This window comes from Tamandua tetradactyla, chromosome 12 (assembly GCF_023851605.1).
Source record: "Tamandua tetradactyla isolate mTamTet1 chromosome 12, mTamTet1.pri, whole genome shotgun sequence".
Classification (NCBI taxonomy): Eukaryota; Metazoa; Chordata; class Mammalia; order Pilosa; family Myrmecophagidae; genus Tamandua; species Tamandua tetradactyla.
Window position 1 is genome coordinate 66,497,245 of NC_135338.1, and position 24,341 is coordinate 66,521,585.

Sequence of the window (24,341 nt, forward strand, 5' to 3'; positions counted from 1 at the left end):
CGGTGGGCGGCAACGCCTGGATGGCAGGGCTAGGGAAACGGGTAGGGGGTCTCCTGAGTGTAGCTTTAGGGCGCGGCTGGGAGAGGGTGTGAAGTGCTTTCTTGGGGTCCGGTTGGCCGGAGGAGCCGTATGGAGCTCCTATGCCACTCCCCTTGTCCGCACCCCCCTCCGGGTTTCCGCCTCCTTGGCATGTGAGGCGGGGCTCAGGAAAGCCCGCTGTCCGTCTGGCTGGGAGTCTGGGCGCCCAGATCTGCCCCGCCCTACGTCTCCTTCGGGTGGGAGGGGCCCCGGTGACTGGATGCTGGGGAGGTGTCAGGGTTTACTCTTGTGGCTCGGCCATGGTTTCCACCTGGGGCACGAGAGCGCATTGCCAGAGCTGTCTGTGCTTTGCGCGTGGATGGCACTGTGCAGCCAGGAAAGCGGAGCATAGTTACCGCCACTCTCTTTTTTATTGTAATTATTAGAACGAGGTGCTCAAGGTCTTTTCGGAGGATTTGGGGCAGTCGAGTGCGGCTCCTGCTCTGACCACGCTTCCGCCGCGGTGATAGTGGGGGGAGGGGCGGAGAGTCAGAGACTAGAAGTGTGACCGGGGACAACCTTTCTTGGAGTTCCCTTGGTTCTGTTACTGTGATTGTACGGGGCGGGGCTTCCTTTGAGCCAATGGGGTGGTGGGTAGTTAACTAGACTTAGCGAGTGTTCTGGTGCCTTAGAACTGGCAACCCAGTTAGTCAAGAAAAAGCAGTGGAAGCTCCTCTTTACAAGGCTGTGATTTTGAAAAGGAAGAGTTGGATTTACATTGTACTCTTAGACTTATCAGTGTGTTAAAGATAGTGACTTAAAAAAGATTTTGAATACAACACTCATTTTTGAATGCTTTCATCGTGCGTATGGCTCTGCCATATAAGCTTAGTTTCACACTGTAAGTTCACTTTAAAGTCTTCTTCCTCTGGTTTTATGTAATTCTGTTAGACCGTCTAGACCACTTTATGTTGATAAAACAATATTCTTTCCCTTTTTTCGTACAGAATAGAGTGAAGTTGAGACTAGACTTGTGTGTGTGATTTCTGAAGCGTTGCTATCCGATCTGTATTGGGGTAGTTGGGACTGAGAGTCAAATTAAATTAGTTTTTTTGCTCCGATTTTGTAAATTCTCTTTTTACCTACTAAGTGAAATGAGTTTTTTAAGTGTTTTTTACACTACCAGTGTGTTGTAGTGATGCTGTAAATTGTCAAAGATAGAGGCTTTACCATTGAGGAAAGTTTGATCAAGTTCTCACCATTTGCAATGCTTTGTGCTCCAAAACATGGAAGACCTGGTTTCTGCTCTTAAAGGATGTGTTATCTGTTGGTGTGCGAGAGCCTCAAGTCCTGTTATAGACTTTAAGGATTCAGGTAAGAACCTGGTTATAGTGTGTCAGGGAAGTTTTCACAAATGCTTCTTACCTCTCCAAATATTAGTATTGTTTAATTAGTTTTATCCAGCGTTAAAGACCCTAGATAGATTGGCATTTTGTAATTAGGGAGATTTTAATACTTCACTTAAAGAGTAAGATTTTTTTTGTTTTTTGAGGAGGGTGATGTGTAGTTATTTGATAAGATGCCTGGCAAAGCATAGTCCTGTTTACATTATTGGTGCAAACAGTTAAAACACAGGAGAGCTGAGAATGGCAGATATTAGTATCATGTATTTTAGTTGGAATTAAAAAGTTATGTCCGTGGCATTCACTATTCTAGAGTACTGCTTTTTAAGGCTTCCTCACTTTCCTGGGTAAGTCTACCACAAAGAGCTTGTTAAACTTTACTTTTTGTAAGTTCTTATAAAAATAATGGTTAAAATAGGGTGGCATATGGGAATTATGTATTTTATGCACAATTTTTCTGTAAACTTATAACTTCTCTAATAAAAAAATATTTTCACGTGCTGTGCCAGAGAACTGTGTTCGATTCCCAGAGCCTGCCCATGCAAAAAAAAATAGTACATGCTTTTTCAAACTATATTCTCCATCCCTTTGAATAATAACAAAGTTATATTTATTGAGCTCTTAACTATATCCCACATGCTATGTTAGGCACTGTACATTTATTAACCCATTTAATCTTTATGACAATACTGTGTGGTAGGTACTATGAATACATATTTTGAAGGTGAGGAAACAGTGGCCTATAGAGATTAGACAGATTGTAAATTGCAAATCGACTGTCTGAAGCCAGGTAATCTCATTTCAGAGTCCATCCTTTTAATCCTACACACAGCTGCCTCTGGTCTAAAGCATAGTGAGCAGAGGACAAGTGTGGTTTTAAAAGCAATGTTAAGGAAAAAATCGGGGCCCAGATTCTAAAATTGAGTTGAGTCAGCACACATTTATTGACCACCTGCTTAAATGACTCTGGGCAGGCACAAGAAGGGTCATTGTCCCCAGAAGTTACGTTATGGTTCTAAGTTGCCTCTGTAGTTGCCTTTAAGAAAGGCAACTGCATACATGATGATTTTACTTCAAATCAGTGGGGATTGAGTGCCGGGAGAGTCAAGTCCAAAGTGCTGCCAGGTATTTAAAGGAGGGAGAATCGACTTGGGAGAGGAGCATTGAAAGAGGAAAAGGAGGGAGAAGTCTGAAAAATAGATCCAACTGGAATGAGTTGTTGAATATTCTTAGACGTTTCACTCAAAGTCCTCCCAGAGAGTGATTTGGAATGTTTGTTAGAATGGGTGGCATCGTGTTGAAATTGGCACGTGAACTGAAGTCTCTCTTCCAGAGTTTGTGAATTGTGTTCTTTTCAATTTGCAGACCTGATTCTTTCTTTTCCTTTGGATGGCATTTAAAGAATGGCAGTAAAGAAATTATGGACTTGGCATATATGTTACCATAAACTTAGTATACGTTATTCGTATGGTCAGCTGTTGTTTCCTAATACATCTGTTCCTTCACATGCCTTCCGGTCACTGCTACTTTTAAAAGTGAATAGTAGAAGTAATATTTTAGAATTTTTACCTTTCTTTGTTACAGTTTAATACTTCTGGACATCTGTGTTTTGTTGAGGTGAGAATCAAATAATGCAGCCCATCCAGCAGCATACTTGGGCACTTTGCGAATCAAGCTGCCAGTATTACATTATATTCTTTCCAGATTATTTCAAGGAATTTTATTTTCTTGACAGACTTTGTTGTTATGTTAATGTGAGTTCTAATGCTTTCAGTTTTTAAAGAACATATTAAAAAACCCTTGGCTTCCTTTAATTATATAAAATTCCCCATCACCTTCCTCTTTAGGTCTCTGTCAAAAGACACACTCAGTAAAATTTGTTATCAGTCTGTTATAACGAGGTACATAAAGGTCTCCGTCTTCATACGTTTATGTACAGGGCAACTACCTGATAATTGGCTTTCTTCAGGGAGAACTACAGCAGTGGCTGGCAGACTTTCTAGATTGGGATTTAACTGTCTGGATAGCCTCAGTGCCCAGAACAGCTCTGGCACATAGTAGGTGATAAATAGCTCACAGAATGAATTCCAATGGCATTTTAAAGTTTGCTAACTGGAGATTCTCTTTTTAGTTGCAATTGGTTTCTAAGGTAATTCGGCACTTGGTGGCAGTTTTAAACTGATGTTATCTCTCTTCTTGCCCCTCCTTTCTTTGACTTTAGCACACCTCCCCATTTCTATCTTCTGTGTTACATGTTACTAGATTAACTAGCGTTTTGGCAGTTGACCTGGTGAATCCTCAATCCTGCTACTGTCTTCGAGGGCTAGGCTTGCCAATTTGTGGGCTGTTGGAGGATTTAGGGATCTGCAATCCCTTACTTACAGTTCAAAAATAGAAGAGGTTTTTTTTGTTTGTTTTGATAAATTTGGCCCCACAACTAATTTAGGACACAACCTGATCTAAGCTTTCCCATCTTGGTGCAAAACTCATCATGTGTTATGCCTCAAAAATGTGAATGTACTCAATCATGGCATGCTACCCTGCCCTGACTGGGAGAAGGATATGATATATAGTGTATGCACTGTATTATCTTTCTAAAATCCAAACAGTACTGAATTCTGGCACTTGTAGGTTTGTACCTGCCTTTAAATTCTTAGGTGTTATACAAGGATCTCCCTATTTTGTTGCTGTATTTTGTGAAGCTGAAAAATGGCAGTTGATTCTGTTTGTTGAAACAATATAATTGTCAGTTTCTTTTTATAAAAACTTCCTTTCCCTTGAATCTCTTCTGTGGATTTATTACTCTACAATACCGTTTTTAGGAAGGTTTAGTTCATTTTCATGAGATTACCACTTTATACCTTGCAGCTGACTTTTAGTTAAAATTATTTAAAGTTAGAGATGACTTCCTCATAACAGGGTCTACTTGTGATAATTAAGTTAATTAATTTTGCTTTCTTCATCCTTTACTGAATAGATTTGTTTGGAAACCTCAGAACCAACTTTAATTCAATAAACCTTCCCTGATCATTCCAAATCGAGGATCTTTGTCAAAGGCTTACAACTGATACACTTTTCTTTTTATACAAGTTGTATACAGCTAATACTTATGAAATAGCTATTATGTATCCTGTATGGGGATTCAAAGCTGAATAAAATACTACCCCTATTCTCGAGAATTTGGTCAGAAAGCTATACCAAATCAGCCTAAGGAAAATGGTCAGATGAGGTTGTGAAATGCTATATACTATAACCTCTTTTCCAGATTCATTAAGTTCATTAGCATGTGAAAATTACTGCCACAAAGAAACTTCCTTAACACTGTATTTTCCAAATTTATCTGCTCTTGGAGCCTTTTCCTGCCATCTTTAATAACTGTTAACTTGATATGATAGTCTGTTTATTATCTTGTGGTTTCATTTATGCCACAATCCGTAGGTTCACTGAAATTCACAGTCAATTGTGTTTTACTGTAAGTTATCTATAGGAAGGTAGCAGAAATAATTACTCTGAATGAAAAAATAATAAACTCTGAATGAAGATAAATTTTTAAAAGAAATATGAGTAGAAATTACCACGTCATTTTAGAGCTGGTTTATGTAGTTTATTTACCACTTCATTTAAAGAATCAGCACCTTCCCCTAAGGTCTCTTTTTTATTTAAATTATGGTCACATATATATGAGATAATTTTTCCCATTTTAACCACTTTCAAGTTCCCCTAAGATCTTAATGCTGACCTTGGATTAATACAGAAAGAAGCCATGCTTGTCCAGCTAACCTACTCTACGAGTTTCCAGTCTACTACCTTGATATAAAAGGGAAAAAAAATTCTCAGAATTCAGTGGGACTCTTGATTTGAGCTACATGAGAAGCAATGGCCTCTGGGGATATTTAGGAGTCCTTTCAAGGGATGGATAGGAGTTGGGGCCTTACCAGGGTAGTGCAATACAGCAAACAGGTTCATAGTCTGGGAGCCAGGAGACTTAGATTCTGTTCTTCATTCTCCCACTGAATAAACTCTGTGGTCCTGGCAAAATCATCTAACCCCACTCTGTAACTTATAGAGCTCCTCTGTTAGTGAAGAGCTGGAGCTAAAGGACTCAAAATTCTATGATTCTAATGGAATTGGAATGTCACAGTGATCATAGCCAGGAGTCCATTGATGCTTGACACGTGGGTAGTGTACAGACGATCCAGAAACCAAAGACCATATGATTAAAAGGCCAAACCAGACAAAATATAAAACCCTTGGAAACTAGGATGGTAGTTTCAGGTGACATTCTTTTTTGTGAGTTGTGTGTGGGATCCCTCCCCTCCAAATGAAGTTCCTGTGACCTTTGTTCACATCTTTGGGTTATGGTTCCCTCCTTAAAACAATAAAGGATGGTGGACTAGTAAGTCTCTCTCTCTCTGCTGAAATCCTTTTTTGATTTTTATGTTCTAAATGAAAGGAGTGAATCAAATTTCATTGGAAAAGTGGATATTCTGCTTGGCAAGCTGTTGCCACAAATATTTATTGAGCTCCCATTATACATGCAAAGCAGCATGCTAGTATTTTAGATTCAAAAAAGAATGAGTTATGGTCCCTGCAATCACGGAGCTTACATGGTGATTATAATAGCATATACAATGGAAAAATAATTATTGTAAGGTAAAATGCTAAATATAACATTGGACTGGTAGACTGTACCACAATTCAGAGGAAACAGATTCGATTTGGAGTTATAACTGAAAACATAAATTATGGAGTGTCAGTTTTGTAATTTTTAAATACAGAAATACCCTTAAAATATTATTAATGGGACAGAATGAAATAGATCTATTTCATAGCCTAGGATCGTATAAGTAACTTCTGTGAAGTCAGGGCCAGAAAACATAGAGTGTTTTTACCAAAGCACTCTTTTTAGCTCTCTGAATACAGTTTCCCTGTCAGTTTTCTTAGACTGGTGGTGTTTCTTAGCACTTAACCCTTTAATCAAGCATCAGCATAATCACAGTACCTACTATTTTCTATGTTCCAAGCATGTTGTTTCTTTCAATCCTCATAATGCCTTTCAAAGGTAGACTTTTTTTGAATCTTATTTTGTAAGTGAGGAAGATGAGGTGGCTTATTCAGGTTCACTTGGTAAATGGCAGACAGGGACCTAAACCCAAGTCTGTCTTTTTTGCCAAATTTTTTGTTTGTTTGTTTGGTTGTTTTTGTTGCATGGGCAGGCACTGGGAATCGAACCCAGGTCTCCAGCATGGCAGGCAAAATCTCTGCCTGTTGAGCTACTGTGGTCCCCCAGTTGCAAAGTTTTTAATCAGAGTGAGATTATTGCCCCCATCAGTAACAACTTTGGGAGTATTAGGAATTAAGCGTTGTACTATGTACTTTACCCATATCACCTTATATACTGTAGAGTTGGAATTATTCTGATCTTAAAAATAAGGAAACAGGTGTGGAGGAGATAAGTGACTTCCCCAGAACATTTAAATAATTGTCAGAGCTGGAATTTGAACACAGTACTCAGGGTTCTTTGGCTCCAAAACCCTCCTCTTTTCTGCTGCACCATTTTTCTTTCCTGTGAATGTCTGCTGGTGACATGCAGTTAAAAAGATGAAACTTCAGTTTGTTTATCATTGCTGTACTCATAAATTTTTATTCAATCTTCTAAACATGGCTTAGATTTGGGAGATAACAAATTTTTGCAGGTTTTGGTGACTAAGATTATCTGCATATAATTATTTTTTTACTCTATCTGACAAGCCCTACATGACTTTGACTTCGAGGATAAGCTACTTTATAACTCTTCTAGGAAGGCTGGCTAGTTCATTCATTTTGGGAAAAAAAATTTGAAGGCTCAGCCATGAATGAAGAAAGTCAGGATCATAAAACAGCATTCCTTTTTTTCAGAATCACTTTGCAGAATTGTGGTTCCTTCGGATATTTCTTGGTTATGAGAATAAAAACTCTAACAATACTCAGAATAAACTTACAGCATCCTTTGTGGTAAGTAATAAGCCTCTTATAAAGTAGAATAAGACTTAGAAAAGTCAAATAGTAGTCAGAGCTACTTTACTTCCCAAGTCACTTCTCTCTCCAGGTCATTGCTTTCTTGCTGTTCATTCGTAAAATTAATCCTCATTTTATTTTATTTTATTTTTTTACATGGGCAGGCACCAGGAATCGAACCCGGGTCCTCTGGCATGGCAGGTGAGAACTCTGCCTGCTGAGCCATCGTGGCCTGCCCCTCATTTTATTTTTAAGCTCAGTAGTTTACAGTTGTCTACATTCTTTCTTGAAACATTTTTTCACTTTGCTTTCAGGCTTTTGTATTCCCCTTTTCCTACATCCTCAGAATCCTTTGTTGTTGGTTTTTATTTCCCCAACCTCTAAATGTTTGGGGGCTTCAGAGCACAATCCTTGGATCTCTTCTATCTGCAGTCACTCCCTAGATGATCTCGTTCAATCTTAAGGCTTTGAATAGCATCTGTATGCTGATGACTCTCAAATATGTATCTTTAGCTAGGGTCTCTCCCCTTACACTACAGGCCAATATATCCAGTGGCCCTTGGATATCTTAATAGGCATTATTTGACTTGATCCATGAGCAGATCCTTTTGCTCTACATTCAGAATACTATCCAGAATTTGACTACTTCTTAACTGTTCCACACCCTCACTCCAACTACTCTGGTCAGTGCCACCAACATCTCTAGCTTGGAATATTTCAGTAGCAATAGCCCCTAGTTGGTCTCTATGCTTTGTTATTGCCCCCCTCCCTCCCCACCACTATTCTCAACACTGCAACCAGAGTGATTCTTTTGAAACCCAATTCAGACCTAACTTAGATCCTCTATCTGAAACGCTCCAATGGCTTCCCATTTCAATCTGAGTAAAAGTTGGAGTCCTTATTTTAACTACCAAAAAACGACATGATGTGCTTCCCACATACCAATCCCACTGACATTACCTCTCTGACCTACTTTACTTACTGTTCTCTCTTTTCTTCACTCTGTTCCAGCTATACAGCCATCTTGCTGTTCTCAGAAAAATATCAGGCACGCATGTGCCTCAGGTTTTTGCATTTGGTCAATGCTTTTAGAACATTACCTGGCATTTAATAAGTACTTAGTAAATATTAAAGGATGCATGCATGCATGAATTGGTTTCTACCACAGACGAGGCATTATGGAAAGCATAGTAGATGATACAAAGATGGTTACAGGCCACTGTGCTCGTATTTGAGGGTGGGCAACAATATATACTAATAGAAGAGAAAGATATGCTTGCTAATATGATAGAGGAGTGTAAGGTGAATGACACATCTGTCCTAAGAACCATCTCAAGTTCTTTTTCTTTGTAATCTTTCTCTTTCTCTTTATCCAGCATATCTCCTGTTATACTTAGTCTATTATTTCATACCATTCTCAGTTAATTTATGGAAACTTTGTTACCCTAATGAAATGTTAATATCCTTAAGAATAGAGATACATGATGATTTCCTTCTTTTGTATCTAATAATAATAAAAAGTATTAAAAAAATAAAAATTCTTATTCAAACATCTGTATTTGTTTTGAAATGATTACAATATCACTTTTTAAAATGAAAAAAAAAAAAGCTAATGAAAAATTTTAAAGAAGGACCCTGGTGAGATATTAAATTTTGTAGTGTTCTTTAGGATTTTTTTATGGTGTGCTTCTATTTGGCTTTAATACAATCTCATTTGAATTTTTTGTAGTAGTAAATTTGTGTATTGTAATTTTTTCTGTTTATTTAATTATTTAGAATCTGAAGATTTTGTTGAAATATATTCACATAGCATATATTCTATCCAGAATAAACAGTGATATGTTTCACAGTGTCCTCACTTACTTGTATAATCATCATCACTCTCAATTTTAAACAATATTCATTGCTCCAAAGAGAAAAATAACAGGCACACTCATACCAAAGAGAAAACCCAAAACTCCCCTTAACTCTTAGGATTTAAAAATTTTTAACTTTTCATTTAGAAATAGTTTTAGACTTCAGAAAAGTTGCACAAGTAAAAAAAGAATATACCCTTCATCCAGATTTCCCAAATACATCTTATATAACCATAGTACAGTTATCTAAATCAGAAAATCAGCATTGATACAATTATTACCACCTTTTGAATTGAACTAAATAGATTACTCTGTATTTTCTGTCTACAGCATTAGAAAACCAGTTCTCTTAACAGTGAAATATCAGTGTTCCTTGGACCCAGTTTTAGTTTTGAGTTTTTTTTTTTGAGCAGTACAGTTTGTAAGGATTTATTTTTTATGACTTGTTCTTTTTTGGAGGTCTTCAAAAGAATGGGAAAATTTACTTTTTAGAAAACAATTAAACTCATTTTAGCTGTTACTACAGGGTCCATTTGCACATCTAAGATATATTATGAGATCTTAGTAATCTTATTTTTCCTACATCCTGAAACATTTTGCTGTTTTGTCATCTTAGGAATTATTTCATCAGTACTTAATCAATCATTCCCAACTATGCTAAAGAGGAAAAATAATAAAGAAATGAAGAGTGGTGGAATTGCCTAAAAGGATGATGCAGTAGTGAAATAAATCTTTACTATTACAGCAGCCTTCAGTTTTCTTATTGTTTTGCCCAAAGCATTGCAGCATCTTTGAAGAAGAATGTGTAAAAGAAGTTGAGAGCATCTTAAAAATCATGTAAGATGTTAACATTCAAGAAATCTGGCATATGGGTTGAATTGTATCCTCCCAAAAAAGATATATTGAAGTCCTAACCCCAGTACCTCACTGTGACATTGTTTGGAAATAGGGTCATTGGTGATGGAATTGGTGAAGATGATGTCAATCTGGGTTAGGATGGCTCCTGATTGAATGTGACTGTTGTCCTTATAAGGAGAGGGAAATTTGGAGATAGGAGAAGGCCATGTGAAGACAGAGATTGCAGTGATGCATAAGCCAAGAAATGTCAAGGTTTGCAAACAAATGCCAGAAATTAGAAGAGGCCAAGAAGGATTCATCCTTACAGGTTTCAGAGGGCAGAGCCCTGCTGGCATCTTGGTTTCAGACTTCCAACAGTGAGCCTATAAATTTCTGTTATTTTAAGCCATTTGGTTTGTAGTATTTTGTTACTGCAACCCTAGGAAACTAAGACAAAGGGTATATGGCAATTCTTGTTTTACTTTATTTTTATTTTTTTAGCTTTCATTGAATTCAGTTAAGAATTCAGAATTTTTCATTTTCCTCCCACGGTAACAAAGAGAAGAAAACTGGCACACAAAGATGTTTCATAATTATTAGAGGAATTAGTAGATGAATGCAGAGTGACAGAGAGCAACACAACTGTATGACTATTCATACAGTTGGCTGTGTAAACCAAGACAATATCCTAGATGAATTTTCTCAAACCCAAGAATTTATAAGTGAACAGTATTTCTGAGGGGAAAAAAAAGAAATATGGTGTTCTTATCCACTTAGTCAACAGGCAGGGACTTCCAGATGCAATTTTTTTTACAAGAATCAAAACCCTTCCATTTTGATTTGATGATATTATGTCATCTTTTAGGATGTTTGTGCACCAAACTTACTTGATATGCTTCATAAGTGGGGGATGCCAAAAGCAGGTGTGTGTATAAACGTGCCTGGAAGGAAACAGATGATGTGAAAATGAAAAAATTCATTGGATTGATGATTTTGATTGGTATTTATTATTTGGTATTTATTAATCTAAAAGTGAGAATGCTTGCAGTCATGGTGCAAAGAAGATAACTGTCCTCTCTTCAGCAGAACTAAGAACTATGAAGTTTTGAATGTATTACATTTGTCAATCCAAGGGCAAAAACAAAGAAACCCTGAAAGTGACAGTAAGCTTACAGCCGTATTACCTGCAATCTGGCATTGCATTTATGTAGTAACTGTTCCAGGTTCATGTATGGTATTTGATGAGCAGTTGGTTGCGTTTTAAAGGATGTTACCCATTTTGGGTATTTATATTTTCAAAACCGTGAAAATATGGAGTAAAATTGGATTTGCTATTTATGTACTTACTACAATTTCTAATAAAGGTTTTTTTTCACCCAAATAATAAATGATATGTTTTTCTGGTATATTGAGGGTTAAGGAGGAATCAGGTGTGAATCATGAAAACAACCAAAATGTATCCAGACATACTGCCATGTATTCCCTGGGGAGCGTTGTCTCCCTAAGTTGAGGACTACTACATTAGATAAATGTAAAACTGAGTTCAGGGGAACTTGGGAAATATTGTGTATTTTGAGAAGAATGTGTTGTTAATATTGTTGAGAGGATTTTCTTTTAAATTTATAAATATTAAAAAATTGTCTAATTTATGATTATATCAATATGAAACTAAGATTAGCACTAAAGGATCAGCCATAAATTAAAATGCATTTAAAAATATGTTTACTTTAGTTGTCTTAAAAGCCTCTGGAATAAGAATATTCAAATTTGGCATTTCCATTTGGATTTTAATAATCATGTAGAAATGTTTGGATTTCTGTGAGGCCAGCTGTTTATTATGACTTAAAGGTGTATTAGGTTGTAGAACTAGAAAATTGGTCTGTATATTTCTTATTCTGTAGGATGTAGCTTTTACTTCCATCCTTCTAGCATTTGTCTGAAATGTGTCAAATTCCCTCTCCAGTTGCTCCATCCTTCTCCAGGAGACTCTTTTATAATATATGATATATTAGCATAACCCTGTTTGGTTTGCTTTATTTGGGAATTATGATTCCTTTGTGTATTGGTTACTTTTCTTGATGCTTTGGAACTATCTCCTGCTTTTTATTATAACACCTGGCCAAATGACTTCTTAGTGCTCTGCTGTGTTTGTTCACTGTGATCTTCTCCCCCTAGTTTCTGTTCTTCATACTGCTGAGCTGTTTTGTTTTTTATTTTTCTGTTTCCACAGATTAAATTTCTGATAACAGTGTAAGTTCCAAATCTGAAACAATTGGAGACCGTAGTGGTGGATGAAAATCATGTTGATTGAAGCAGGACTTAAACGTAGCTATGTGGCTGTAGTGGCTCGCTCCATCATCAGATATTTGAATACTTTATAGTTTGAATTACGTCACAAGTGAATATAGTCTGTCAAGTTTTTCTACTCTGGAATGGTCATGTATAAAGGAAAAAGAGTCTAGCTTCTTGCTTCTTTAGCCAGCTATTTAACTGTGAACAAGTCAATTTCTTTTGAGTATCAGTTTCTCACATAAAATTAGGAGGATTCTGCCCATCTGACAGGATTGTTGGGAGGAGCACATTATCTGATAGCAGTCACGTGTAGAAGACTTGGTTGTTGGGTACAGGAAATCCAGTCTGTTCAGCCCCAACACTAAGCCCAGTGCCTGGCACATGGTAGGCCTTGGGAATTGTTTGTGTAATGAGTGAATGGGCAAAGATGGTAAATAGCTATTTATTGCCTGCAGGTCTGAAGTTACGATAATATTTGAATTTCATGCTGTATACCCCTATACCCTAATTTATCCCTCTTTTTCAAGGTATGATTGATCACTTACCTTCTCCATATGTACACATCTGCCCCTTTTTTGAATTTTTAGTGTATTTATATTCATTGCTCATGAACTGGTTTGTGTTGTTAGTTTTTCCTCCCAAGATTTTATTAAGAAAATTTTCAAATGTACAACAAAGTTGTTAGAATTTTTATAGTGAAGACCCATATACATACCACTAAGATTTTACTATTAACATTTTTTTTAGACGTCTCTATCTTGCATGCTCTTTTTTTTTTTACTTAAAGGCTTTATTACTCTGAACACTGATATCAGTGAAATAGGCAGTTTGCAGACCTGGTGATGCTTTTTTTGGACAGGGGCAGGCACCAGGAAACGAACCCGGGTCCTCTGGCATGGCAGGCAAGCGTTCTTGCCTGCTGAGCCACCGTGGCCCGCCCACCATTAACATTTTAACATCACTTGCTTTACTATGTATCTGTCTGTCTATCCAACTTTTTATCCACTAGTCTAATTTCTTGATGTAGTTAAAGGAAATTGCAGATGTTAGTACACTTTTGCATTAAGTACTTCAGCATGCATAATATTAGCATTTGTTTACAGTATTTGCTTGTTTTTTCTCTTGATGCAGAATTTACACACAAATCACATATCTGAGTACTGTGTATGTGTTTGTTTAGATATATGAAATCTATATACCTTCTGTAGCTTGTTCTTTTACGCTTAATGTATTCTTGGAGTTCTTTCCTTGTATAGTAGATGAACCCTAATCTTCCTAATTGCTACGTAATTATTCATAATATGAGTGTATCAAGTTTATTTAGCTGTTGATAGACATTTAGAGTTTTCATACTTTGCTGCAATAGTCTTGGCAGATGTGTAGAAAAGAGACCTGGAAGTGGAATTGATAGGTTAAAGAATGCATGTTTTAAATTTTAATAGATGCCTGCAAGTTGCCAAACAAACAAACAATAGCAGTTTTGACTTTTACCAAATAGCATTTTCTTGTACCCTCACCTACACTGAATGTTTTCATTTTCTTAATTTTTGCAAGTCACTAAGCATAAATATCATTTTAATTTGTTTTTTCTTTGATTACTAGTGAAGTTGTGGTCTTCCCAATTGTTTTTTTTTTTTTTTTTGCTTTTGTTTTTAGAAAAAATGGACTTAAAAGTCATCACAAATCTTTCAGTTCCTTAGAACTGTAAACTTGTAACTTATTGAATTCCCTTTTTGTAAAAGCAAAAAAAGTCATCACAAATGGATTTTAGGCACTTCTCGAATACAGACTGCAGGAGTTTTCTACCAAAGAACCGTATAACTAGCAGGCAACACCATAAAGATTTAAAGTTTACTTTTTAGAACAATACACAAGATCCATACAACTGAAGATAAATATTGCATACCTAACCCAGCTGTATCCTGTTACGTTCTTTATAATTTCACACACAATTGTGAGGTATAGTAGAAACAGTCACCTTTTAACATCTGGAGTTTTAAATTCTGTCTCTCCTTTCTCTGCTTCACCATCAAGTTCTTAAAATATTCTGTCATACTTTTTTTGAGATAGCATGATATAAAGTATTGTTTTAAAAAAGTATTTTCTGTATTATGTCTATATCTACAGAGTTAACACCTGATGGCTGATAATTTTGATGTCCTTGAAAGCCCATTTCAAAAGTTTTATTTTGTAAAATAGGCTTCTTATTACTAATTTCTCTAGACAACTAATTAATGTTTATCTTTGTTTTTTAAGTAAACATGAGGAAGGCCAACTAGTTTTGTTGTTGTTGTTTACTATTTTATTGAGATATATTCACATACTACACAAATCATCCCAGGTATACAATCACTGGCTCATAGTATCATCACATAGTTGTGCATACATCCCCATAATAAATTTTAGAACATTTTCATTACAGAAATAAGAATAAAAAAATAAAACCCAAATCCTCCCCTACCCCTGTCCCCCCACCCACCGTTGTTGACCCATACTTTTGGTGTAGTATATTTGTTACTGTTGATGAAAGAATATTAAAATATTAGTTACCTGTAGTCCATAGTTTACAATAGCTATGTTTTTTCCCCATATACTCCTCTATTTATATATATATTTTTAGTAATGTAGGGAGAACTTATTTACATACCTAACTTTAAACAATCACTTTCAATGGAATTCACTTATAATATGTTACCATTTCTTATAATCCCAAGAACAAGATACCGTCACCCCTATCCATTCCCAAGCATGTAAGTTCAACCTCGTTAAAAATTCTGTAGGTAACCATTCCCCCTTTTCAAGCTTCTGTCTTTCTCTAGGTATCTTCTACATTTTCCCTCATGCATGTGTTTATTTTACTCATCTAACCATAGACTAGACTAGATAAAGGAGAAATCACTGATGTAGTTAGTCCAGTCTCTTCCTTTTGCGGATAAGGAAACAGGATCAAGGTTGCAAAGCTAAGAGTAAAAGTTAGGACTCTAAGCTGGGCTAGGACCTGAGAGTCAGGTGTTGGCAGCCACTCTAGTGGGTTTTTTTTCCCTAGTCCTATACTATGCTTTTCTGTTCTGAATTTGTTTTTCCAGTCACAAAGTATTGAATTGGCTTTTGTTAGAGATGCTAATTCCAGGTGAGTTAATAAGTATATAGGTTGCAGACCAATAGAACTCAAGACCGATCTATAGTCTTGATAGTGGTACATTGAAGGAACAGCCAAAAAGCCTTGTAGGACTTTTCACTCCATCCATGTATTAGACTCAGTTTCTCTTCCAAAATAGGTTGAGATTGAGTGTTCATAGTCAACTGAATGATGACTCTTCAAGCATCAAAATACATGTATAAATCTGTATTTCCAACCCCTTAATACGTCTGAAAAGCTTTGGAAATATTGAAGTATATATATACGCCACTCATACTAGGAAAGCCTACGAAAACAACCAGTTAAGACATTTTGATTTCCTTTCGGCAACTGTCAACAGTATGTTTTTAACTCTAGTTAACAGAATTCAACATATTGTCACACACAAACCTGGGGGACTTAGTCCTTTGATGTAAAGTTGTAGGCAACAGAGAGAGCACATTTGTGGCTTGAGATTTATAAGAAAACATTAAAAATGGCTAACTTGCAAATTAAACAGTTATACTGCTGTGTCAGAATCTAACTTAACTTTGTGAGGTCTATGGAAAACTTGAAACACTATTTCAAGGCTGAGGGTTAGAACAGCAGGCAGATTGAGGAAGATGGTGAGGACAGAGAAGAGGTAAGGCAGCTTTGGAAGTCCTTGCGAGATCTGCTTCAAGGCTTGTGTATTCCCAAGGAATAGAGAAAAGAGAAATGGACTAGAAATTACGTAGAAGATTTTGGGGTTTAGACTCCGAGTCCTCACTTACTGGCGTCTAGCTCTGGGCAGTTAATCCTTAGGGCCGTGATTTCCTCATCTGAAAAGTAGGAACAAGAATTATCCTTATGGACTGGAGGGGTGGAAAGGGTTCATTGAGTTTGTATATGGTAAGTGCTTAAAACAGGTCCTGACACAAAATAAATGCTTAGTAAATGTGGGAGTTGGAGTGGGGTTGGGGCCAGAACCAAGCTGGGCTAGTTGGTAGTTTGCTAAAATTATTGTTGCTATATATTTTATCTTCTTAATGCAGGAAGGGTGTCTGACTGAAGCAATTTTTTGTGTATGTGACTGGAAAAATGTTGAAACTTCACCCAATTTGTCTTTGAATGGCTGGGGCGTTTTTTTTTATTGTTTTTTTTTTTAACTGATGGTACATTATGCTTGTGTTGGTGATACTAGTGTTAGAAAAGCTCTGAAAAGACCCAAGTAGATTTCTGGCCAGAATGTTACTAGCCTTTTTGTATCCTGAAGGAAGGAAAGTGTTCCATAGATAGATTATTAAAAAACTAAGGTATTCTAGAACCTTTTTGGTATTAAAGAACCAGAAGAGCCCTTAGAAATTATCCAACCCTCTTATTTTATAGTTGTGGAAACTGAAACTCAGATGAGGAACTTGTTGAAATGTACATAGCTTCATAGAAACTTTGTCCTCTTACTCCTGACGGAGTGCTTTTCCAAGATACCATTTAATTGTTGATACAATTGGTACTTTTAAGATTAGGTCACAGCTTTAGTACTAGGTTCTGAGAGGAGTTAGAAAGAGCATTGAATGTTTTTGCAGCATATGTACATGTAATTAATATTAGGAATGCTAGCATTTGAGGATAAAACTAGATTTAAAAAAATTGTGTTCTGAAGTTGGAGGATAGTTTTCAGCTTTGCAGTGCTCAATTAATTAAAACTGTTGTTTTGTCATTTTCATTTATGATAACCACTGACTGTGTGTGTGTGTGCTCATTCATATGCGCACATGCTTCATGTACCCAGTGATTGCATCTAAAATACAGTAGGCAATTGGTTATAGAAGTTGAGCTTATACCAAACTTGGGCAACTGGTCCTGGAGTGAGATTTGATTTACATGTCATTGCTTTTGGTTTCTGCAGGATTTGTAGTGCATCCCTGAGCATGAGTGCAGAATGAAGCGACGTTTGGATGACCAGGAGTCACCGGTGTATGCGGCCCAGCAGCGTCGGATCCCTGGCAGCACAGAGACTTTTCCTCACCAGCACCGAGTGCTTGCTCCTGCCCCTCCTGTGTATGAAGCAGTGTCTGAAACCATGCAGTCAGCTACGGGAATTCAGTACTCTGTGACACCCAGCTATCAGGTAACCTGGAGCCTACCAAGAACTAGGGTTGGGGTGGGGAGGGATGGTGATTTCATCCCATTAGAATTAATAATATTAAGCATTGAGTTAGATATAAAAAAAATATATAGGGTGTATGTGTGAAGTGTAAAAATGAATGAAAATAGGGCGGTGCCACAGTGGCTCAGTGACAGTAGTCTCGCCTGTCATGCTAGAGACCCGGGTTTGATTCCCGGTGCCTGCCCTGCAAAAAAAAAGAAAAGAAAACAATATACACTTGTGTACCTACTATATGGATTAAAAACTTTTTTTGTTATGATCTTTGAAGTTCGTGGTTGTTAAGACTTACCCATGTTTTTATGTATAGCTGAATTGCATGAATATGCCCAATTATCTATTCTGTTGGTGGACAGTTGGCCTGTTACCAGTCTTTTGCTACTATAAATGTGCTGCTGTGACTATTACGTACTTCTTGTAGTGCAGTGCTATGCACAGTGGCTATCCACAACTAGAAAAGAAGCTTGTGACAAAATTTAAATCAATGCACTGCTTTTTTTTCAAGAGTCTTCCATCAAAACAGAAAACAACTAGGTTAAACAGTATGCTTATTAGCGAAGTGGTTCATTTACATTTGGTACAACTCCTTGTTTCAGACTACTCAGCAAGTTTGAGGGCATATAAGGGAGAGCAACTCTGAAAGGGGTTTGGGGTCAAAGGGTGTGCACATCCTCTACTTTAGCAGGTAATGCCAAATAGTTTTTCGAAGTTGTACCAATTTATATTGCAATCAGTATTGTATATAACTATTCCTTTTGTTCTACATCCCGACCAGCATTGATCATTTATCTCTTGCCTGCTCATTCTGTTTTATGGAAGTGGAAGAAATTTAATTTTTTTTGGTCTCTTTTAATTATTGAAGTAATATATCACCATGGTGTTTGGAAAAAGGATATAAAGTTACTTCTTCCTGTGACCCCTCAGACTACTTCCCACTGGTGCATTTGTTGAGTATCCAGTTTTTATACAAGCATTTGTATAAAATGCTTTTTATACAAGCATTTATACAACTAAAATAGTTGTACCTAGAAACACTATTCTTTTTACACAAATTGGATTACATAGTGCATACTATTCTGTAATTTTCTCTACAGTTAATGTATAGTGGACAACTTTCCACTTGAATTCATGTGGATAGATCCAACTTATTTTTTTAATCACTGCTTTATTTTTTTAGGGTAATATAGTATTCCACTCCAGGTCAGTATGAATCATAGTTTATTAAACTGGTCTAGGATACTCTTTTTCAACTAACTTGTTAGTGACCTTTTTTAAAAAGGACTGACTTGTGCTGGAAGTATAAATGATATTTTTTGAGAGCAGTTTGGTAGTTCATGTCCGGTTCTTTAGGTTTTGACCTAGCAGTTCTATTTATAGGAATTTATTCTAAGGAAATAATCAAAAAGAGGGAAACCCCAGGAAAGGGTGATTTAGTAGGTGTCACTCTTCCTAGGTGTCCTCTTTGAAAATAGTATATTGCTTAATGGGTTGGGGAAGCGTTAGAAGACTGCTACAGATTTAATCTTTAAGTTAGAACTTGGAAGAAAGTTTGCATGTTTTCCTTTGGTGATTACTTTTATTATTTGAACAGTTGCACGGCTATGTTTCCTACACTTGGGATAATTACATATATTCTTACTAGGAGCTGTAATGTGCCCATATAAAACAAGCCATTTCAGATAATTATAAATTCCAGTTAAGTATTGTAAAAATTGGTAAACACATAACATATTGTAGAATAATACCCTTTCTTGTAAGAGATCTAGTAGAGCTTTTAGAGTTGTGTAGGTTTATTTTATTTATTTATTTTGTTAATTAAAAAAATTTTTTTAAATACCAAAAAACACCAAACAAGCGCAAACATTCATAAGTTTTGATCATTCCATTCTTCATATATAATCAGTAATTCACAGTATCATCACATAGTTGCATATTCATCATTGTGATCATTTCTTGGAACATTTGCATCTATTTAGAAAAAGAAATAAAAATAAAACAGAAAAAAATTCATGCATACCATACCCCCCACCCCTCCCCCTCACCAATCACCAGCATTTCAATCTAAATTTATTTTAACATTTGTTCCCCCTATTATTCATCTTTATTCCATATGTTTTACTTGTCTGTTGATGAGGTAGATAAAAGGAGCATCAGATACAAGGTTTGCACAATCACACAGTCACATTGTGAAAGCTATATCATTATACAGTCACCTTCAAGAAACATGGTTACTGGAACACAGCACCACATTTTCAGGCAGTTGCCTCCAGCCTCTGCACTACATCTTGACTAGCAAGGTGATATCTATTTAATGCATAAGAATAATCCCCAGGATAACCTCTCTGTTTGGAATCTCTCAGCCATTGACACTTTATTTAGTCTCATTTCACTCTTCCCCCTTTTGGTCGAGAAGGTTTTCTCAATTCCCTGATGCTGAGTCTCAGCTCATTCTAGGAGTTTTCTCAGTCCCTTGATGCTGAGTCTCAGCTCATTCCAGGATTTCTGTCCCATGTTGCCAGGAAGGTCCACACCCCTGGGAGTCATGTTCCACATAGACAGGGAAAGGGTGGTAGGTTTGCTTGTTGTGTTGGCTGGAGAGAGAGGCCACATCTGAGCAACAAAAGAGGTTCTCCTGGGAGTGACTCTTAGGCCTAATTTTAAGTAGGCTTGACCTGTCCTTTGTGGGGTTAAGTTTCATATGAACCAACCCCAAGACTGGGGGCTCAGCCTATAGCTTTGGTTGTCCACACTGCTTGTGAGAATATCAAGAATTCAACTTGGGGAAGTTGAATTTTCCCCCTTTCTCCCTAGGTTTATATTTACTCTTAATGTGTCTTGTATTGTTTCCATGGATTTATAAATAGTTGCTCTATCGCATATTTATACACTTAATGAGAATTTGAAAAACCTTTATTTCCTTAGTTTATTCCTTTTACATTGCTTAGAGACAGGAAGTCCCATACTGTGTAGTCCTGTTTGGTGGGGGGTGGGGGGGGGGTAGAGAGAAACAAGTATATTGTCAGTAGTTGTCTTCTGTAGTAGTTAACAGTAAAATAAAAGCCACATCTAATTCCACTACCACAAGATGAAATGCTAATATTTTGCTATATATTCTTTGTCCAGGTTTAAATTTGTTTTTTATTATACATATTACCTCATAATATGCTTTTAAAAATCATTTTAAGATGCTTAAATATACATGGAGTACATTAGTACATTCAATTTATTGATTATAAACCATTTTTCATATTATGTATTCCTCTATACCAGTGCTAATCAAAATGTGGTCCACAGATGGCTGATCTTTATACTTTACCAGACTGTAATAAGTATAGAAATTAAAAAACTTATATAGCAGTTGGATACGGTAATTTTATGTCTGTAGAATAAACTTTCCTAATAATTTATTCTAATAAGAATATTTTATAAAAGTATTGGCCTGTGATGGAATGGAATTTTTCAAAAAAAGAAAAACTGGGCCTTCACCACAGATAGTTTGGGAAACACTGATATATATATAATTTTTAATAGCTGCAACAAATTCTACTGTATGGGAGGACTGTTAATTTGTCTCACCAAGCCTCTTTTGTTGGAAATTTGGGTTCTAATTAACTATCTTTGTCTATGTATCTGTGTGCATTTGTGTCTAATTATCTCCTTAGGATGCAATTAGGAAAGAATGCACAGTCTTGAAGTTTTCTGTGTTTTGTCCACCCAGGTTTCAGCTGTGCCACAGAGCTCTGGCAGTCATGGACCCACCATAGCAGCAGTTCACAGCAGCCATCATCACCCAACTGCTGTGCAGCCCCATGGAGGCCAAGTTGTCCAGAGTCACGCTCATCCAGCCCCACCAGTAGCACCAGTACAGGGACAACAGCAGTTTCAGAGGCTCAAGGTGGTATTCAGCTCCTTTTCTTCAGTCTCTCTTTTTATCTCTAAGCAGGAAATACTGGCTTAAGCTTATTAGTAGTGGTGTTACAACTTTTTGTTTGCTTGACTAGGGCTGAGTGACAAAAAGTTTCACCTTATTTTTATTCTGAAACCTACTTACATTTACCATCTTAGTACCAGTGCGTACTCCTGAAGAAAATATGCTTAAGATATGTTTGGAGTATATGAATGCATAGTACATAAATTTTTAGGATGGAGGGGCTGATTTAATATAAAATAAAACTTAAGGTCCATTTTTTGGATGCCTCCTTATGAATTCTTAATTTTTAGTATCAGATAAGGTTTTATTGAGCACACACGTGATGGGCTATAGCCTGTGCAGTAAATTGGCCCAGTATTGTCTTAAAGTTTAAACTTTGGTCCTGTTCATGAGTAGCTGAATTGGCTGGCATCTTCAAGTCCATTCTTAGTAAAACACATGCTCCATTTTGGGGGAACCTTTATAAAGTTTGGGGGAAGCTATAATTGTGAATGAAGTGTCAGTGTTTTCATCTGTTCTACTGAGTATGTGCTGTAGATTTTCATTGCTTTGAAATTCATGAGGCATCTGTGGAGAAATGAAGCTTGTGTTCCCAGCTAACTTTGTCTCTCTGCTTACTTCTGTTACTTTTCAAAATGTGTGATTATTGCAGTGTGTTCCATATTCCAATTTTTATAATTTTATATGTATATAAAATTAAAAATTGAGTGTAGGAAATAGAAAAAAACTATAAAGAGAAATTTTCAATTGGTCATATTACCATAATTATATCAAGTTGCTTACAGGTAGAAATGAACAGTATATTCTTCAAGGACATAGTCATATAGTTCAGCCTTCTGTTTTCCCTGATCCTTAGTCTGATTTTCCCTGACCCCTACCCTCACTGATTTGGGTTCTCAAGAACTTGTTTAATGTTGGCCTAAGGGATTTAAAATGCTACATGAGTATCATAAAGCAGGCTATATAGAAGAATTTTATCAAGTTTAAATTGACTGTATTAGCTTAGGTAATAAGAGTAGCTATACTTAAGTAAATTATTTGGGCCTAGATCTTCTCTCTAGACTCTGTTTTTGGGAAAATTTGTATGAGCTGTATTGATGTTTTCTTTAATAATTTATTTTCTGCTTGTGGAATGATGGCAGCGTACCAAAATGTATTATTACTATGAATTTAGCACTTCACCAGTTTCTGAAAATACTTTTAAAACTGCTGGTTTGCTGTGATTTAATTCTGTTGTAATACTATATTCATCAGTTAATACCTTAATATTGCAAAAGAACTTACAAAATTGATATTAAACTAACAAAAAATATATTTATTTCTATATCTCTTTCAACCATACCTATCAAAACACAGCACCTGTTTTACTCACCTTCCTGACAGGAGTCTTGGGTATAGTATATATATTGTGCTTTGTTTGTTTTATAAAAACTGGCAAGGAAGGGCTGTGGAGCCAGGGTTATAGAGTGAGTCATGGGTAAAGTTAGCATTTCTTGCTCTGTTCTTTTGATTATAAGCTGTTGAATTTGATTCCTAAACACAGTAACTTGTTGAATGTCCTTTCTGATGAGAAGAGCTAAGATGCCATCTTAGGTCTCCATATAATTTAATTCAATATTCCCACATTGCCTGCCATTTTTGGATCAGTCTTAAGATACTTAATAAGCATTTGAACCAACTTCAGTATACGATTTATATTCTATAATAAGGAAGTGTTCCAGGAGAATGATTAGGTTATTTCAAGCACCAGCATTATCTATGCTTTTATCTTTGGCACATTGATGACAAGGAGGATTTAGATAATTTGAAGCATGTTTGGTGTGATTTAGTTATCTGCTGAATGTTGGCAGCATAGATATTTGACACATATTTAACATATTCTCTTTATGGTTTGTTTTTGTCTCTCTACCAAGATTGTGGACTTCAGGAGGTTTTAGGGATCTTAATAAGTGCTTGTTGAAGTGATCCAGGAAAATTTATCAGCAGAGTCTAAGGGCCTTCCTAAGCACCTCCTTAAATCTGTAACTTCTAAATGATAAGGTCCAAGTTTGGGGTTTTGTTTCTTTGTTTATTTTTAAGTTGTGGTTCCTAGGGCCTGTACACAGTGCTTTTAAAGAGAGTTGTGTTATACTTTAGGTAACTGGAGAATTTCTTCACTATTCTTACTTGCCAGTATCTCATTTATAATGTGGTTGTCATGCTGGATTTTTTTAAAGCATAGGTTATTTTATAACTAATTTTCAAACACTAGTTCACTATGATCTCCAAATACATTTTTCTTCCAGATATGCACACTTCACACATTTCTTTCCATTGAGTTTCTGCTGTTTTCTCTCACTAGTAATTATACCACATCATATTTAATTACCAGTAACTCCTCTTTTGTCACGTGATTGTGATATTCTTAAATATCTTCCAGAATCTTTATTCCTTCTGCAAATTTTATGAGTTTTTTGTGCATCAACTTGGTCATTAATACAGATTTTCAATATGGAGAGTTCTAAATATGAATTGAACAGCTCATTGAATTTTAGCAGAAGTGGTCATGTTATTTCTAAAGTATAAAAACACCAACCAGCAAGTGAGTATTGACTAAATATGCAATTTGTACTCTAGCAACACTAAAATACTCTGATTAACAAAGGCTGTAATGAAATTTGGACAGCTCTTGAAATGCCATTTTAATTGGGTTATTTAAACATAAGTGTTCCATTTCACAGTATATCATAAAAATAGTCTTTAA

At 36.3% G+C, this 24,341-nt stretch overlaps 1 protein-coding gene across 9 annotated transcripts in view; it reads left to right on the forward strand.

Annotated features, from left to right (window-relative positions):
• Window positions 1-24,341, forward strand: part of SIN3A (SIN3 transcription regulator family member A) — a 71,638-nt gene that overhangs the window by 4,764 nt on the left and 42,533 nt on the right. For 6 of the 9 annotated variants that reach the window (XM_077123704.1, XM_077123712.1, XM_077123703.1 and 3 more), the window contains exons 2-3: window positions 17,410-17,631; window positions 21,386-21,562. In XM_077123704.1, coding sequence (XP_076979819.1) covers window positions 17,443-17,631; window positions 21,386-21,562 — 366 coding nt within the window. In that variant the 5' untranslated portion in view covers window positions 17,410-17,442. Of the gene's footprint in view, window positions 1-4,208; window positions 7,416-9,856; window positions 10,112-17,409; window positions 17,632-21,385; window positions 21,563-24,341 lie in introns of those variants that run through there. The other 3 variants (XM_077123706.1, XM_077123705.1, XM_077123707.1) reach the window with 3 other exon arrangements.